General features: G+C 40.2%; 1 protein-coding gene across 2 annotated transcripts; it reads left to right on the forward strand.

Annotated features, from left to right (window-relative positions):
• Nucleotides 1-997: 997 nt before the first annotated feature.
• LOC117504695 (eukaryotic translation initiation factor 5A-1) lies at nucleotides 998-19,809 on the forward strand. Of its 2 annotated transcripts, none has more exons than XM_034164193.1 (6): nucleotides 998-1,277; nucleotides 9,723-9,892; nucleotides 10,066-10,170; nucleotides 13,460-13,591; nucleotides 13,670-13,742; nucleotides 18,982-19,809. In XM_034164193.1, exons 2-5 carry the CDS (start codon nucleotides 9,725-9,727, stop codon nucleotides 13,730-13,732), a joined length of 468 nt encoding a protein of 155 aa, XP_034020084.1. In that variant the 5' UTR covers nucleotides 998-1,277; nucleotides 9,723-9,724; the 3' UTR covers nucleotides 13,733-13,742; nucleotides 18,982-19,809. The 2 variants fall into 2 exon arrangements, with proteins under 2 accessions (XP_034020084.1, XP_034020083.1); XM_034164192.1 differs by having other exon boundaries at nucleotides 1,007-1,277; nucleotides 9,720-9,892.
• Nucleotides 19,810-19,897: the final 88 nt, after the last annotated feature.

A 19,897-nucleotide genomic window follows, 5' to 3' on the forward strand; every position in this document is an offset into this window, starting at 1 on the left:
AGAACTCCGGTTTCAAAGCACTAAATTTAACCCAGCACCTCTAAGAACTGCCAAGTTCAACAAAATGATTCACTCACTGTGCACAGGAGTCATTTTGAAGTAAAATATGGACAGAATATATGCAAATAAAACAGAAATTTTTAGGAAGAACTTAAGTTCCTTGCAAAGCACTCAAGTCAAATAGCAGAATACTTCTAAATTTATGCTTTTAAAATTTCATTTTTTGAACAACTGTATTGTCTCTTCATTTCAAGCTTCCTTACAATACTACATTTACCTAAAACACCACAGATTAAAAAGAAAATGTAAGTCCTTTTTCTATTGTTTATAAATTGATAGGCATCATATAAAACACATAATGAATGTTTTTTCATTTGTTCAATGGTAAGAATATTTCATGAGGTGAAATGGATCGTTCCATCTTTCACCTCATGAAATATTCTTTCCATTGCACTCATAAACATTCATTATTTGTATACTGTTGCATGCATCTATCTTACAGAGCAATGGAAAGAGAAAATAATGTGAATACAAAATGATATCAAATGAGGTAATGTTATACAAAGCACACAATTCAAGTTAAACAGAGGTAAATCAGATTTTGTATCCTTGTTACCAGTAATGAGTAATAATAAGTAAATGCTGATGCGGTTGAAATTAAATAAAGCATACAAAGTGTCAAAGATGCACCATTTAAGAGAGATTAAAGACATGCAGGTAAGGTGAATTGGAAACTTTATAACTGTCCAGGACTCCCTTGCAAAAGAGGTCTCGAGCTCAATGGGACTAACCTGGTTAAACAAAGCTTAAATTATATATATATATATATATATATATATATATATATATATATATATATATATATATATATATATATATATATATATATTATTTTTTTTTTTACTTTTTATATGAGGGAGAGGAAGCTAATGCGATCTACGATTACTTCCAGTAGGTGGCGCTACCGCCTTCAACCATCGTGACGAAGAAGCGAGAGAAGGTGGAGTGCAAACTGAAACACAGCTGGGTTCGAGGTTCGTCTGGACTTTTTTTTTTCCCCTTCTCTCCCTCCTGGTTGTCGTCTGACTTTATCGGCTGTGTCTGTCTGTACGAGGTGGACAAAATCGGACGGGGAGAGAAGGGAGTGGAAACAACCGGAATGAAAGAAGAATTAAAGGGGAGAAAAAGAGGAGTGAATTAGCGAACGACAAGCAGACAGAAGCCCCGTTTGCTGGGAGGCAAAAGAAGTGGAGAAAAGCGGATCTTTGACCACTCGGGTAAGTTTCCAACGGAGCAGTTTATGCACGTCACAGTGTGAAAAAAATTGTACAAAGTGGTTAAAAAGCGTACATTGTAAGTTTAACCGAGAGGCGCGCGTCTCCAAAGTTATATAAGCTGGAATCATTCAGAGACCAAAAAAAAAAAAATGTTTTTTCGAACAATTAGCTAACTCGTCGTTGCAGTTTTCACTCGCGGCTGTCGCTTCTTTCTCGTTTAAAGATTAGGAGTCTTGTAAAATGAAATGGTTAAAAAAACATGACTTTAGCTTGTGTATGTTTTTTTTTCTTCTTCTTAGCTTCACTTAGCTAGCTTGTGCGCTCGTGCTGTAGCCAGTATTAGCTTAGTCATGGCTCCACAGAGCCGGCCAAAATTCACTCAGTTTCTGGGTTTGTGGGTGTGCTTTGGGGAAGCGCGGATTAACATAACCGCGTGGTCTCGTGTGAAGCTCCGTGTGCACGCTGCGGCCCGATTAAACTTCTTTCTGTTGACATATTATTGTGTCTCGCGCTTTCTCCGGAAGGCCTCCAGCCTGAGCGCAGTGCGCGTGGACGCGGGGGGGACTAGGCCGCAGTCTGCGCCGCCTTCTTTCATCACTGCGGACTCACTGCGACGACGTCACAGCATCGCTACGTTGCACGCACCCCGTTCAGCGTGCCGCTCTCGTTGGAGCGACTTCTCTGGTATATTGGCATTGTGGGATTGCTCGCCGGACTACTTTCGCCTGACCCAGCGTTGCCGACATGAAAATATGCTGCTGGATGAGTTTGCGTATTGACTTAAGATCATTTAGGCGTAAAAACACACGAGATACACAAGTTCTTGTGGCAACATACTCCTTACGTTTTTGTTACCCACGAAAACGCACTGTCATCGCAAATACAGCATTGTTTGGGAACTACTTTTTGCGCGGGAATTCATCAAGCACGTCAGCCATAGTTGTTCGGCCAAAACGAGAGCGTCCACTTTTAGCTTGCCATAAATTAAGCTAGTGCTGCTCGTGAGAGTATGCGTTGCACGAAACGGTTCATGTCGTCTTCTGACAAGATTATTGGTGGTTTGCAAACCGACATAGTGTATTACCGCCACCAGCTGTTTGGATGTGGAGCATGAATGGACTCGAATTCCTTCAGTAACCCGTGGTCAACAGTCTCCCTTCTGTTGCATCTCAAACACTGACCGGTTTCATGTTTTCCTGTGATGTTGAGAGAACGATCTTCAACCTGTGACTGCTTCTTCTTCCCTGTCTCCTTGATACAACATGTCCCTGAATTTTATGTAAAAAAAAAAAAAAAAAAAAAACTTAGATTGCCTGCCCCATAGCTTATACCATCCTTTGTTCATTTCCTTCTTGATGATTGTTTTGACTTCAGATTTACAAAGTGGAATGTTGAACTGTATTTCTGATTTCAGAGCTGCTTTTGCCAGCTGATCTACTGCTTTGTTGGCCTCAATTTCAGAATGAGATGGAACCCACATGAGACATACTGAAATATTCTGTTGTAGATTAAATAAGTTTGGAAGAATTTCATTGATCAGTTCTGGCCCACAAACAGATTTGCCATTTGAAATGTTGAGTAATGCTGCCATTGATTCCGAACGAATGACGTGGTGACTGAACTTCACCTCCTGTACCCATTCCACGGTAGAAGCAAAATTGGTAGCAGTTCCACAGAAAAGACAGCTAAATGATCTGGCGGTCTTTTTATGATTGACTTAGGAAATTGGAGAATGTAAAGCATTGCTCCTGTCATTCCTGTGACTGGATCCATCTGTAAATAGGGATGGGTATCGAAAACCGGTTTCTGTTAAGAATTGATAAATTATTCAATCCATCAACATCAATAGACGTGTGTATATGTATATACATATTCTATTTCTACCTCATTTTCTTATTTTATTGTACTGTTACAAGTATTATTATTATTGCTTATCCTTGCACACACTGTTTGAACATTTTCCTCAACTTGCACCCATCTTGTGTGTTTTTTTAAGAGCTGATGTAACGTGAATTTCTCCTCTGAGATCAATAAAGTTTTATCTTTTTTCTTGATGCCCTTATCAGATCTTCAGTTCACATTATGCTGGAGCAGCCGTTGTTTTTGAGGGTGTGTATCTTGAAAGTGATCATTTCTATACGTTGATTGGAGCAGCGGGTTGCAGTGCTGATTCTGTTTGAAGCTTCATGCAGCGACCCGAATGACATTAATCTTGACGTGCAGCGCAGCCATCTGCAAGGCTGCAGCTCAGGGTGTGGAGTTAAATTTCTCATTTATAACTGAAAGGAAATGCTTTTTGACAAAAACTAAATTTTTTTTAAATTTCTATTTATGTCCAGAGATCTCAGATCCAGTGACCAATTTCATCATGGGGCGGGGGAGGGGTGTTAGTGTTGTACTTTGTAATCATGGTCGTCACTGAGTTTTTAAAATGTCTATCGCAAAAGTGTTTTTTTTTTTTTGCGCGACGTCGTGCAAGTTTTATAAGTCCGCGGACACTGATCTGTGTGTTACAGACAGTGGTGGGCACGGCTAACCAAAAAGTTAGCTTCGATAACTGAAAAGTTATCTTTATTTAAAATTGATCTTTATTACAGATAACTGATAACTATTAGTATTGATTTGAATGCGGCCACATCTGATTACACTGCCGGCTTCTGATAAACCAGTTTCACTTTAATGCCGCGTTCACGCCGGACGACATGCGAGCGACGGCGGTGACAGGTTGCCATGTAATCCCTATGGAAGGACGCGTTGTGGCACCACAAAAGTCTAAGCCACGCAATGCGACGCGAATGAACCGATTTTGAGTGATTGGCCCGTTTGTGACGCGATATCGCGTTGCGCTGCCCTCCTCCCCAAGTTGAAAAATCGGAACTCTTTCGTCTTGTCGCGATGACCAATCGGGCTGTATATGTAGTGATGTGGAGATGTCTGGAGTTTATACATGATGTGGACGTGTCCTGTCTCTGACAGCCAGCCTGTGAGCAGGACTTATGTCCCTTTTGTCCTTTATTTCACAGTTGTGACAGAGTTTGAGGGGAGAGCGAGCAACAGCCAGTTTTTTTTTTTTTTTTTTTTTTCTTCAATTGTTCACATGTGTGCGCACGAACGGGACAGGAGGTCCTCAAACTGGGTCCTGGAGAGGCGGAAGTACCGCTGAAAGTGGCCGTCATCCAGACACAGATCCTGCAGCAAATAATGAAACTCCCCGAATTGGGAACGTTTCATGAGGATCTTGTGAACCCAGGGACGGTGCCGCTGGTGACGTTTGTCAGCTTTCCACAACAAATGGAGCACAGCAACTCGCTCCGTGTGATCAAGGTCCGGCATGTTGACTTGACGGTGAGCGGAATGGAAGCTCTTTCTATTTGATGACGCATTGGGGCGAATTTTTGCAGCAGAAGCAGAGCGACACACCGGTGATGGTGGCGCGTCCATTGCCAGGCGAGGGATGCGAATTTGTGGCGTCCGGTGTGAACGCGGCATAAGCACTGCAGGGGCTACTGGGTAAATTCAAGGATCACAAACACAAAGAACACACGAAAATTGAATAAATAAAAAAAAAAAAATAAAACCCCAAACACTGTCATCATCTTTCAAAAGCAGTAAAACAGTCAGTTTATCTCGTTATTAGATACACCGTCATTTCTCAAAAGCTGCCGCTTTTTTTTTGCATGCTTTGAACCCTGTTGCTTAAACAACCGAAATACATCCATTAATGCATTGGTTGGCAGAGTAAAATACATGTAGTAAATATAAATTCTTACCTGTTAGTTTCAGTGAGATTCATCTGAATAAATAATCCACATAAAGCGTCCTTTTTTAAATCCAAAACCGTGTCGAAACGTGAAGAAAAGTCCCTCCCTCTGTACACACAGCTGCGCAGTGAGAGCTCCTCTCCCCTGCAGAGTCTTGGCAATTAAATTAGAGCCACAAAGAAATAAAATAATGTTAAAATTAGTCTGTTTTGTTTTTTGTGTCGAGTGGACAAGTAACGTCCAAAGTGAACCTGAACTACACTACCCACAATACTCCGTGTTGACGGCCAATCGCGCTTAATGATGATGTAATCAGCAAGCGACAGGCAGCCAGTCTGCTCCAAAGACACAACAAACGGACTAAAATGTTTGAGTTTTAGGGTTTACAAACGTTTTTGACTGTTAAACTTTACCAGCAAAGAAAATGTTATCGGAACTAAATTTATCTGAAGATAACTGATCCGATGATGGTTTTAAAACTTATCTGAAAAGCTAATCCGATAACAAAAACATTAGGTTCGATAATTATCTGATATTGGATTGGCTGAACTGTGCCCACCACTGGTTACAGATACAAATCAGTTTCCTTGGATCAGTGGAACTTTGTGGAGGATAAATGCCACTCAAAGCCTGGCTGTTAAGACAGTTGTTATAAAGCGGGGTTGGTTGCTGCGGTGACGCTGTGGCTCCTGCGAGACACTTAAGCAAAATGTAGCATGTGGACATCACAAACTTTTAGAACTGTCAAGTTTTTAAAAGAATAATTTTGCAGCATGTCTGTGTCACAAAGCGACGTTGGACAGGGGGAAGATGGTGAGAAAGACGGTTTGAAAAAGTCTGATGACAAGAATCTGTGGAGTTGTTGCTGGCTTCATGAACACACCTGAAAGATAAATGGGAAAGTGAACTGTGTCCTTGTTAAACAGTAAGAATTTTTCTCTTTGCAAATAAACATTGTGCTGTTCAAACAGGATTTTAGACAAGATTATGTGACCTTTCTTTCATTGGAAAAAGATTGTGGCTTTGAATAATGGATTTACATGAATTTACACAAGAATGTGTGGCTTTTTTACAGTAAGGTATGTTATTATTATTTTACCGTGATTTTCAAAATATTCTGCAAGCTTTAGCTGTGGTTTTTGAAATGCTTTAACGGTCTTTTCAGTCTTCATAAATTTTGTGTAGTTTAATTGTTCTGAGTTAATGCATAATTTAGTTTACAATTAAAAGGAAAATCTTTCCAGGTCCTACTTCCATGTCATATTCTGTTATTTCAATATCATCATTGACAGTTCAAATGAAAGGTTGAATATAGGATCATTTAAATGTGCACTAATTTTGAGATATTTTTTTTTCTTCCTGGAGATGCTGAAAATGTATCATTAGATAACAAAAAATACTTTTATTTCGTTTCTGGGGCCCCATGTGGCCCTAGACCCTGGCTCCTGGGGGCTGTGCCCCCTCGACCCCCTGCAAATTTTCCTCGGATTTCACAATTTTCATTTCATTCAGTGAACTAGACTGTCCATCCCACTGAACTTATTACGTTCCTTTGAAAGTTTCGCCATCTCAAGAAGAACACAATGTTCTTAAAGCCGAGGGTATTTTATCCTTTCACTGGGATTATAGAAGTCACTATCCATAGGTTTGTATTACTTATCGATACCTCAGAACTGCCTTGGCTTCCCTGCTTACTTTAATAACCCTATAACCCAGCCCGTGTTGAATAAAGGTAACTACCAATGCCTACGCACAGCTCCATAACCATGAATAATATCTAAATGTGACCTAAGCCATGTTTCTTGCATACAAATAAAAATCGGTTTCTCATTCCTATGTTTGATAAATTTCTTAAACTCCTGCCCATTTGAACGAAGGTTTCAGGCATTCCACTGTAAAAGAGTAAAAAACATTATGATCCTCCACAGGATGACTGTGTTTCTTGTGTTCCTGCTGTAAGAATCTCATTTATTTCCTCTACTTGTATTTAAAGGTATTTTTGTGTTGCCTAGATGATTTTAATCCAATCTGTTCTGCTTGATGACTGGGCTGAACAGTTTCACTTCTGCCAGGAATTTCACATTATCCTTTACTGTCTCATCTTGCAACAGATATCTGAAGCTTTTTGTACTATAATTTCCACATAAATTCAGCATTATTTCATCATAAAAGACAGAAGAGCGCCGGGGTTACACGACCTGCTAGCTGATGCGTTCACTGCGCATCGGTCATTTCAAAGCGTCAGTTTTGCATCGTTCCTGTTTAAAACGGCTTCGTTTTGCTTAAAACTGACTTTAGAATGATTTAAGATGTTTCACCTTGTCATCTGATGGTTAATAATCCCATTAATAGATTTGATCGCTTTGGGTGAAGAGACTCTGTCTTAGATGAGCGATTTAGCTATGAAATGATGCATGTGCAGTGGAGGCAGGGCAGCTGAATTTTTAGGGGCGAACCATTCGGTCTGCGACACAGTATCCTTTTATAGCTTGGTGGACTGGCACTATGTATGTTGATTTGGCATTAGATTTATACCGGATTCCCTTTCCTGACACAACTCCACATTGCACAGAGAATGGGTAGGAGTGGTCTTGAACAAGGAACCTTCCATTCTGGATACAAGTACACTAACTGCTTGGCCACCACTCCTTAAGAAATGGCATTCTGAAATTTGCTATACATTTAAAAAAACAAAAACAAAAAAGGCATGTAACAATGAAGCGATTAGTTTGCAGTGAACTTTTATGCACCAGATCAATCAAAACAACTTTATGTAGTGTTTGTTGTGTATAAAGTCCTATAGACATGTCTGCCACCTGCTGGGTGGATTGTGCTCACCAGTGCCTGTCGCCCTTCCCGTGAGTATCAGCCAACAAGTTAAGGTTCTGTCTGTGGGAAGATATGGGACAAAATATACAAAAGAACAGGAAGGTAGCTGGGGATAGTGCCATAACTTTGTGTCTGTGCTGCAAATTAGTGATGTCTATCTTAAAGCACTGCTAAACTATGAAACACCAGTGTTTCCAGCATGTATCCAGCGTAAATGTGAAAAGGAAAAATCACAGTGTGGGCCTGCAGAACAGAAAAGTAGAACTATAATTAAAGAATAGATAGAACATGGGTCTGGAGATGGTGCCAGAAATTTTCATCAATTTTGGAAATCAGTGATGCTCAACTCCAAATATTGCTCTTGCAAAACATTGGGAAACTGGTAAATGTCTGACTTGAATGGTGTTCTGGATAAAGTGCGCATTCTTGGTTCGGGAATGTTATTTGGACAGTGGGTGTTCTTATAAATCTATACAATCTCATCCCACATTGCTACAGAGCTAAAGTGTAGTTTTGCTACAGCTATGGGGCTACCTTTTGTTGGCTACAAAATGTTCACAGAAAATGTCTGAGTGTCCCATTTTGGCACTGCCTTCTAACAATTTGGCTTTAGGGTGTTTTTCAATTTTTTTTTTTGAGAATGTGTTTGTGGCCTGCGATGCAAAAAAAAAAAAAAAATCTGTTAAATGCCTACCATTATAAAATTAAAGATAATGCCAGGGCATAAAAGTAAAGATTGACAGGGTGATGTGAAGAAATGGAGGAGATGAAGCAGGGCAGCATAATGACCAGTGATTTTATTTACTTTTTTTATGACGTCATGGCCTCACATCATGACACCCTGTATGGTAATGAAGCCCAAAAGATCATTGTCCAGGAAGAGAATCCATTGACTAAATGACATTACTGAACCAGATCTATCTGACAACTAAGTCCCTTCGGCTGCTCCCTTGTTTTTGCACTTGGGGTCGCCACAGCAAATCCAAGGTGGATCTGCATGTTGAATTGGCACAGGTTTTACGTCGGATGCCCTTCCTGATGCAACTCCACATTACATGGAGAAATGTGGCAGGGGTGGGATTTGAACCCGGAGCCTTCTGAACTGAAACCAAGCGCATTAACCACTTGGCCACCACCCCCTTATCTGACAACTAAGTAACTGCCTTAAAATAACTCTGACTGTCCGTTGTGCACGTAGACACCAAGTCTGGGAGGCAGCCATGTGGAATCTTCATTACCCGCTCTGACATAATGTACAGCGTCTCTGCTGTCAGAGACAGCAGCACTCCCGCTCTGAAGCCACGCTTCCAAGACATTTGCTCTCCATTTCAGCATTTAGAAGACCATTCCAATAAATTAGAATGTCTGCTTTTTTAATGGTGACTTCAGTTGAAGTTTAAAAGTTGCTTGAAACATATTTAAATCACCTTGTGTGATCAACACTTTGGTGTCCACAAGAATCTCATTCCATATGTGCACCAACGGGCCTGGCAGCTTTGAAGTGTAATTCCACCCTCGCGTTGCTGCTTCGACCGGCCTGTCGCATCGTTCTGTAAAAGGCTGTGTGGGGTTGAGCTGTGCAGGCAGCTCCTTCTGTGTTTTGGGCACGTGGTCAGTGGGTAACCACGTATCAGCGCTCTCATTGAGTCACAGCTGTTGTAAAGCACCAACAGGAGTAGTTTTAAGTCCTATGTGTTTTATTGGAATAACTGACTTTTTTTTTTTTTTTTTTTCACAATTGCAAGTTTACTTTAAAGGTTTGACACTGCACCAGGACATCACGCTGTCTGGTTTGATATCATATTATACCGTTGGGAGGAAGCTGGTTTTAAATCTGTGTTTGCCATCACAGCAGGCATGGCAGATGCGGATCTGGACTTCCAGACAGGTGATGCCGGGGCATCTGTCACGTATCCCATGCAGTGCTCTTCACTGCGCAAAAATGGCTTTGTGGTCCTGAAACAGCGACCTTGCAAGATCGTTGAGATGTCCACCTCCAAGACTGGCAAGCACGGTCACGCTAAGGTCAGCAAGCCAACATTAACACGCACTTTTAGCTTGTGCATGAACATTAACATGTCTTCAAGAACACCCACCCCCCCCCCCCCCCCCCCCCCCCCCCCCCCCCCCCATTTAAAAAAAAAAACATATTTAGTCTTTGGGATGTGTGCAGATTGGCTTTTCTCTGATTCATGCAGGTCCACTTGGTCGGCATAGACATCTTCTCTGGTAAGAAGTATGAAGATATTTGTCCTTCCACCCATAACATGGATGTCCCCAACATTAAGAGAATGGACTACCAGGTGAGACGGACAGAACCTCGGCATTCCTGTTTGCTTCTGATCCAATTCATTGAATTTAATGATTAAAATATTACGATAGAGACGTGAAATATCATTAGATTTTTTTTTTTTTTTTTTTAATTACTCTCTCAGTGCAGGTCTTGTATGTGCGTTTGCACATTTTGACGTGTTTATAGAAAACCGGGGTAGTCCTCTTTGCTGGTAAAATGTATAATTATTTTTGATGCATGAATCAATTTATAAATGGAGCAAACTTTTAGTTCTCCTTTGAGAAGAAATGGTATCTGACATTGCACCTTGATTCACAAACGTACTGTGGTGTTTTAAAACTCCTCCCACCAGTGAAATGGTGTGTCAGAGGCAGTGGGGATAATAAACTGTTTTGATTGTCATTGTAGCTGAAACCACAGATAAAGATGAAGGGTTGTCTCATGTTCATGTACTACAATATTGAAAGGTTGTACGTCAGCTGCCAAGCTGTTTAACTGCAATCAGGTCCTGAAGTATTTAAACAGAAAGGCTTTTATGTGTGTAATTTTGTCTGTACACAAGCACACGAGTTTAGTGATGGGATGATGATACCTCAAGGAGTGTATTGACACAGTACACAAACTGTATCGGCACTGTATTGACACTGTTGATCACTCAGTAGTGACCCCTGCAGTAGTTATAAAATCATTGCAGGTAAATAAAATGAACATAAGATGGAAAAGCTAACATGCTGCAAAACCAGCAACAGCCTGTGAAATATTCAATCGCCAGTCCTTTATATAAAATATGATCTCATCATTGCATAATTTCATGTGCTCAATTTGTGTGTTAAGCTATTCATGAGAAGAGTTTAAACTTTGCTTAAAACCTTGTTTGTGTAAATGCTAAACTGAGTTGGTATGTAGAATATAGCAAATTTGTCTGTAATAAAATTCAGAGTTAAACTTTACCAGGGGTACTCACACGAGTATGTACCAATTCCTCATTGCCATGCCGAGCTCTATAATGCCTCAGCATTTATGAAGTGCTCTTATTGCTGTAAGATAGCTCTGTGGAGCAGAGCCGACACTTCACGGACAATAAAATAAAATGTTAATTTATCTGAAAACAATTCAAACCTCTTACCAGAAAGTAGTACAAACATATTTAATTGAAAAATAACAGTAAACACTGCCCAAAGAAGAAAAAGATTTACCTTATTTTGGCGTCAAAAAAAACAAAACAAAAAAAAAAAAAATCAAACTTATTCCAGACTGGGGTAAACCTCTTTTAATGATCCATGAAGTCAGTGGAACAAGGTGAGGGCAAGCCAAAATCCAACTGCAACAGCAAAACTCCGTCCAACAAATCCGCAACATGTTGAAACAGTTTCCTTATAAACACAATTTGGCGCATCCAAACAATACACTTCCTGTATTGGTCACATAATTTTTTTCTTAAAGCGATACATGCACCAATACGGGGTTTCATGCTTTTGTGCTCAGCACAGTGCTGACGCACCAGTGTTGTTCGTCCCATCGCTACACGAGTTTAAATGAAACAATCAAAACGTGCCTTAGTTTAGTGGTCCCATTTGAACCATTTTCACCAAATTTCAGCTGCATTTTCCTAGAAGGCACATAGGGAAACATGAGCACGTTTTAGTTTGTCCATTGTCTTAACATGATCAAAACTGGGGGTGAGTGTGATATTTTTGCCATCACTTTTAAGTTAAAGTGAAATAGCATGTTGCCTGTGGGGATCCAGGGGCTCTAGATTGGGTAGTGTTTATAAAATCGGTAGCTGACATTTTTCAAGGGTGGGAAGTGTGAGTCCAGAATGTTTTTAGAACCATAGACCGCAACAATTCTTTGAAGAACTCAACCCTTTTATTTCCTGTTAATTATGTATTTTTTTAATGTTAATTTACTGTAATGTTTTTCTAAATTTAGGTTCTTGTTATCATATACTACTTATTATTATTATGTTGTTTTTACAACACATTTACAATTATATTATGTACTTACATTGAATTTACTATATAAAATCACTCACGCTTTTAATAAAAAGGTGACTTCCTGCCCCCTGCTGGAATGGCGTGTGAGTCCAGAAAGTGGTTAGCAACATCCATTGTTCATTGTAGTTAAACTAATACCTATAGTTTCTCCAAAAATATTAGTCCTATCAACATTCTGTTTTCAGAGTGTTCATCCTTGACTCAAAATACATAAACATACCAAAGGGCAAATGTCAGCTGTCCAATTTCTCTGTAATTGAAGTTGCACGCACTCACAGCTGCTGTAAGCAAGTGCTTTAAATTTGACAGACAGTGGCGGAAGACATTAAAAACACTACACATTTCACATATGGTGCAACATGACTCTTAATTCACTCATGGTAACGGCAACATGAGACTTAACTGACTAAACCAATTGAACTACAAAACCACAATAAATCAATTACACTAACACTGTTAAACTAACATGAACCACAATTGGGCAGCGCAGTCTTGAAGGTGGATGCGAAAGGAGTAAAATATGACATAATTTCTCTACTTCCAGGGACAGAAACATGGCACTTTCTGAGTTTTTGGGCAAATTACAAGCAAACAGAGAAAATACAAAGAAAAGGTGATGGTGTGGTGGAAAGCGGACATGTGATGCGGTTTGTTTATGACCCGGAGCTCAAACGTATCGAGGCGGTTTTGCAAGGCTAACGCTTACTGATGCGACCTCTCACATTTGCCTCGTCTTCCCTTCTCAACTGGGAACCAAGAAACTGCACTTGTCGCAACTTGTTCGGGGATTGCAGCCAAAAACAATATAGTACACCATTTTTCCATGTGAAGTTATGCTGTGTATATATTTCGCAACGGGAGTGGCGGTCCCCATAAGTGGTCAAATCCTGCGATATCATGCAGGGTTCAAACGAGACTGCGCTACCCTATAACATTTAAAACCTCACAACCCTGAACTCCCATGGTGCATTGCAGCACAATGTCCGTTGTTGACTGGTTAGCTAAAATTGCTAATTTCTCCAAAAATATTTTTCCTATCAACTTTGTTTTCACAGCGTTCATCTCTGACCCAAAATACATAAACATACCAAACGGCAAATGTCAGCTCTCCCCGGTTTTTGCGTGATCAGAGCCATGCACACACACAGAGGCCACTTGGCTGTTATAATATAGACGTGCCGAAGTACTCGTGGAACTCACTGTATGTTGACAAAAACAAGCACAGTTATTGTACTATAGGTTGAATTGTTGATTGGTTTCTTGTCTCCTGCCAGCCACATTCACTTTCCTGTCCACTGCCAGGTGATCGGGATCCAAGATGGCTACCTGTCTCTGCTCCAGGACAGTGGGGAGTTGAGAGAGGACCTGAAGGTTCCAGAGGGCGACCTGGGCAAAGAAATAGAGAGCAAATATGAAAGCGGGGAGGAGATTCTGGTTTGTATGGCCACTGTGGAGCACACTATATTCATATGCATGGCTTCACCTTGACTGACCCAGGCCTTGTTCTTTCAGGTCACCGTTCTGTGCGCAATGAATGAAGAAGCCGCAATTGGTATCAAAACCCTTAGTAAATAAGCCGCTGCAGGTAAACACAGAACTGCTTTGGCACACGTGTCCCCATCACCATCACTTGACTCTAGTCTGCCTCAGGGGGAATATAGACGTGTGCGAGAGAGAGAACGGCATGCGACGTGTGTGTATGCATGCGGGATGATACATGTACACAGTTCATCAGTGGGGTGAGGGGAAGGCAATGCCAAAATAACTATTGTATCATGACAATTATGAGGATTTTTCTTTCAGTATATCCATTCCAACAGGGCATTTAAGGTCAGGCAAAATTCTCGTTTCAAAATAAAATGAGCAGTTGGCTGTAGAGCCTAACTGATATATTAGGCGATTGGGTCAACACTAGAAACAAGTTCCCAGAAACAAGTTTTCGTTCCGGTAGATCTGGTATATTTAAAAATAACATTGGTTGTACATTAAAATACAATTTGAAAAGTTCAACACACTTGAGTGAACGGGATATATCTAGAGTGAAACCTGGAAAAATTCCAGTGAGAAATCAGTGAAAATGGCACGCATGCTCTGTCAGTATTTTTATATATATTGAATTAAATTAGACGTGCCAATAAGCGAAGTGCGCATCGCATCTGCGCATGCGTGGGTCAAACGGGGGCAAAAATCCCAGCTACCACACTCACACTGCTCCCATTGAATTTCTTATACAGTAGCATTAGCGAACTGTAAAAGTTGAGGCTTTTACAGGGACTGTTTCAAAGGCTTTAAGCCTTAAGCGACGCATACAATAATGACAGGTGCGCATTGTGCTGTTTTCAAATGCTCGAACGGAATTTATAGGCTTGAAAGTAGGCTGAAAACACGCAATTGCAAAGCTCCGCCGAGTCCAAACAAAGACGGAAAGAAGAAATGTGGTCTAAAACCTCCATTCATTCTACACAATTTCGCCACAGAAAAGAAAGATCCAGACGGACGTAAAAGATGGACTAAAATTGTAAGTTTCTTGCACACATTTATTTTGTTAATATCCTGAAACCAGGCCGCTGTTTTCATGCATCGGCTTATGATTATTACGCGCCATGAATGACGTGGCGCGTAATATTGTAAAATTGACATGTTCCATAAACAAACTGCATGCATGCACATATTATTGTATGCGAGACTCACCATCATTGTTGTCATTACGACGCCGGTAGAGATTTCTCATCCCTGCTTAGCAAATATTCTGCAGTATCCACAGTTTCAGTCTCTGGACTTCATCTAACCATCCATCAGTTGCCTTCAAGGGGTCAGAAATTTGTTTGTCTCCAACTATCAACAAGCACCGCTCATTATCAACAGCAACGCGCTCTTCCTCCTTCGTCGGCACCAACGGTAGTTTCTGTACAGATGCAGCACACGCAAACACAACCAGCTCTTCTTTCCGTTTCTGTCCGCTGCCATACGTAGTCCTGGTTGTAACAGGCAAATCTGCGGAGCTTACAAAAACGCTTTAAATCGGCAACTTTCCAGCGGTTGAAATGATCCAAATCACAGCACTCCTCGCTGCTTTCCGCCACCATAGCTTGTGGGTTGGTAGCTGAAAATTTAGCCTACCCATAATGCACCGCGTGGCCTGAGATGCGCACTTCGCTTATTCATGCACATTTATGTGTGTTGTTGACCTGCCTTTCCGTTACCTTACCTCTCCGACTTGCATTGAGAGCATCAGCAGAGACAGACTGGCTTCCTTCCTTGTCGTGGGGATTCAACACAACCTTACAATTGCTGGCCATAAAAATAATATATTATTAGTTGTAATTAATTAAATAATTAAACAGTTGCATTTATATGTTTGACTCAAACAAGCACGAGAATTTGTTGATCAAATTATTGTTGATAATCTGGTTAATCTCCATAAAAAACTAGTAGTATAGTTGTAAAAAATAATTTTTTCCCTGCACATTTTTTACTTGCTTTTCATTTTTAAAAACATCAACTACTTACATATCGATAGAATACCACCCCCAGAAAGTATATTACATATCATAAATGTTCTTGCAGTTGACATTCATTTCTAAATTCCTGTTTTCCTTTTTTGCTGTTAATAGTAAACACCCAAAGCAATAATAATCATCAAGCTTTCCATGCTTTTATTGTCTATAGGGCAGATGTAGAGCACATAATTTAAATAAGTTGTCTCCATGCATGTTATCTGTCTGTTGCTGCCCTGCCAGCTTCCAGTACTCCTTACAAAGCGATCTTACAAAAGGGAATTTAAATTAATTGCGATGAGAACAATAATGATTAGATGGAGCTCACCAACACAACTGAATCACCTCAAAAAGACAGTAAACCTGTCCCCTGATGCTGTGAAACAATAAATTACTTTGAATGTGCAGAATGAAAAAGGATAGCTTTCAATATCAGAATCCTTAGAAAAACACAGTTGTCATAATGTTGAGAACTTGGCAGATGTAAAATATTTGTGCCTTGTATGTTCATTCATATCAAGCCACATGAAGCCAATTTTGTTGCAGCTGAAAGGTTTTCTTGGCATGACTTGCAGAAGTTAGAAATAAAAGCTTGCAGAGTGTCTTGATTTTTACACATAAGCTTCAAAAATATTTGATGTTAAGAAGGTAACGGGCTCGGTGTCAGCACTGGGCCTAACTCTGGTCAAGACAAACTTGGGGAATACATGGAATTGATGAACTGTAACAAATACACCAGTGATTTTTTTCCACTTGTCCACTTTATTGCATATGATACAGGTCGCTGGCAAAATAGCTGACTTTTGAACCAGGCTGGTGCTGCCATTTCTTAAGAAGTGCATTTTTATTTTATTTTTTTTCTGGTTCATTCAGTAGAGCAGGATCTTGGTCTTTGGCTCTTTTCATTCTGAGGAGTGAGGAGGATCACATTTATTTACTGGGAACAAATGTATTCAATTAAAAACATACTAAATGTACATGTATGTATGTTCTCTGCTCTGTACAGTAAATGGACTGCATATATATAGTGCCTTTCCATCTGCATCAGATGCTCAAAGCGCTTTACAATAATGCCTCACATTCACCCCGATATCAGGGTGCTGCCATACAAGGCACTTACTACACACCGGGAGCAACAGGGAATTAAAGATCTTACCCAAGGGCCCTTAGTGATTTTCCAGTCAGGCAGGGATTTGAACTCAGGATCTTCTGGTCTCAAGCCCAACACCTTAACCACTAGACCATCACCTCCCCTGACCACAAGCATCCATGTACATGTAAAGGAAGAATGTTTTAAACAGGTAAACAGTGCCTTTCAAGTGCTCTGTCAACAATGAACCCTAAAATATTACAAAATATTCTCCTACTGTACCTTGATGCTAACACGTCAGATAAAACTCAAAGTCCAGGTGTTCTGCAACATGAAAGTACTTCCCTCCATTTCACTTGGATTTACAGCAACCTTTAGGGATGTGATTCGTACAACTCACGCTTTGATTCCGATTTTTGGGGTGACGAATCGATTTTCGATTTAAAGAGCTCTGAGAAATAGTTATATTACTTAAAAATGTTTATGTTTAAGAAAAGGCAGCTTTACAAGGTTAATCAAGTGATTCTAAAGATGTAAATTTACTTATCTGCTTTGCTCGTTCAGAGTTGGGTGGCAGTTTAGCGAAGCACTGGTCAGTCGTAGGCAGAGACCGCTGCTCCACTTTTTAGCTCCTGGTGATGGCGTAGCATGTGGGCTTGCGGATCTGAAGTGTTTCCGAAGTACTTGACTTTCATTTTGTAGATTTTGCACACTGCATAAGTCATGTCAAGCTCCTTCTTATGCAGCAAATAATAAAATCCAAAATGTGCCCAAACATTTGCCTTCAGCAAAGATGGTGCTGGCTGAATTCCGCCATGCTAAGCTGCGGCTCACGAATGTTTGAAGCACGCCAAACCCTCCCCTCGCAGGGACGCTGTAGTACGGAGGCCATTGCCTGACAAACAGTACACGCAGCGAGTAAGCAAGAAAATGTAAAAAAAAAACAAAAAAAACTGCTTTTTGGATTGGATCGATTAAGAATCGCGATTTGGACGTGATTTTTTTTTTTTTCTTTTCCCCCGGCACCCCTAGCAACCTTTATCCACCTCACTGCTGTCATTGGGGTGGATATCTCATTATTTATGGATTCAAGGTGGAAAAAGCATAACATTTTTGCTTCTCAAGCCAGTGAGTTGGCACTCGCCATGCTATTTACATGCTGCTAGGATGTGAAAGCTGAACAGTTATTGGTTCAGACAGCTCACGTGAGGTTCTGCTTCTCAGTAAAAAAATTTTTTTATTGCATTTATGTCTCGCTGCTGTGCAGATTTTTTGCGTTGAACTCTGTGAAATGTACTTTTGTATATTTTTAACAAAGATATTGCATAAAGATTATTTAGACAGATTTTTACTGGAACAGAATGTAAAGGATTTTTCGTCCAATCGCCTATATAGGTTAGCCCTTAATATCGGTCAATATGAGCCAAACAGCAGTATCTCCTTTATTGTTACAGTGCTGTCAAGTATAGTTGGTACCCTCATCACCTCTTGGGCACATCAGCCGCAAGAGACAAAGGCAAAGACACCAACTGGCAATCATTTTCGGAGTGGGTTGTTTACAGCTTGTCTGATTTTAAACAGTCTGTTTTAAGCAAATTCTGAGCTATGCAACACAGCAACTGCCAATCCAAGTGATGACAGAATAATGTATTATTGTTGGTTGTTGGATATATTTTATTTATAATGAAGTTCATGTTTAAACTCTAAAACATCAAGCTTCACTTAAATTTTGTCATAAGGGTTTGATAGCAAAAAGTTCAGAACCATTGGCATTTTTTAGGCATTTATCAGCAGATATATTGATATTGTAATTTTATTAAAAAAAATCCATACCAGTATCAACTCCTGAAAAAAATTCTCATCAGGCATTGATGAGTGGTTGATTCCACTTTAAAAATTGTGCAAAGTGGACTTGCCTCCCCCTCACATGTGTATTCATGTTAATGCTGTGCCCACGTGTATGTTTGTACTTGGTGCTACATTATAAATACGTACAGGTTGTTGTGGCCCTCTGTGCAGATGAATCGTAGGCTGCACTTTATTTTACAGCTCGAGTGCAGCGATTGAGCAACCTGTATATTCTTTTTGTTAGTGCCAGTTCAGTTTCCTGCTCTTTTCTTTGAGCTGCCCGCTGTAAAATAAAGCGCTCTGAAGAAAGAACACAAATTGAGGTTGATGTGCAGCGTTTCCTCTGGAGAGGCTGTTTTAAATCTTTTTCCTTTATAATTGTGTTTCAGGGGCAAACGGGACGCACTGGACCCGGGGAAAAGGAGGGGGATATTGCCTCATCAGTCTTTTTTTTTTTTTTTATAAATACTTTCGCTGTTTGTTACACCCTTGTTTGGGTTCATATAGGACTTGAATCAATTGGAGAAGCCAAACACTCAACTTTTTTGTTTCCTTTTTTCTATGTACATGTAATACCACCTGGCTCTGGCTGTACAGATGTTTAAAAAAAAAAAAAAAAAAAAAAAAAAAAAAAAGCCGCATAGGGGAAAGCTGAAGAAACATTAATCTTCAAGTAGGTCTGCTTATATTTCATAGTTATATACCATTATGTGAAAGGTGGCGACTTAAGATGCTTTTTCCCCCCTCTTTTATTAAGGGCTTGAACTCTAAATGTTCAGTTGAGGTTTGTTCAGGTTGTTTACGTTACGTTCAGCACAGAAGCGTGTCACACGGACTCAAGCACTCATTTTAGTCTCCTGTGTGATTTTAGTTTTGTAGTTTATCTGAACAAGCTCCTCCTTCAATTTATTTTGATGCCACACTTGCCACATAAAACCTGTCTATAAACCATAACGATTCAGTTTGTCTTAATGCCACCAACCCCTTGACATTACAGCATGTACATAGTCTCTTCCGCTCTTCCCCCTCTTCAGATCCTGTGGCAGAGCCTCGTCACGGGCCTCCACAGCCATTTGGTCAAGGAGTATTTGGTCTACCTGAAACCACTGCTCCCCGATTCAGAAGGCAGTTTGGTTTTCTTGCATTGGTGTTCAGACAGCAGGTCTAAACTGTGCAGGATATCTCCCTGGTCAGAAATAAAGATTGACAAACAGCTGGATGTTTTATTCCATTATTATTTAACAAAGCTTCCAACTGGCACACAAACATCATTTGCACAAAGAACAAAACCACCCAGGAGTTTGA

This window comes from Thalassophryne amazonica, chromosome 23 (genome assembly GCF_902500255.1).
Source record: "Thalassophryne amazonica chromosome 23, fThaAma1.1, whole genome shotgun sequence".
In the NCBI taxonomy this organism is placed as follows: domain Eukaryota; kingdom Metazoa; phylum Chordata; class Actinopteri; order Batrachoidiformes; family Batrachoididae; genus Thalassophryne; species Thalassophryne amazonica.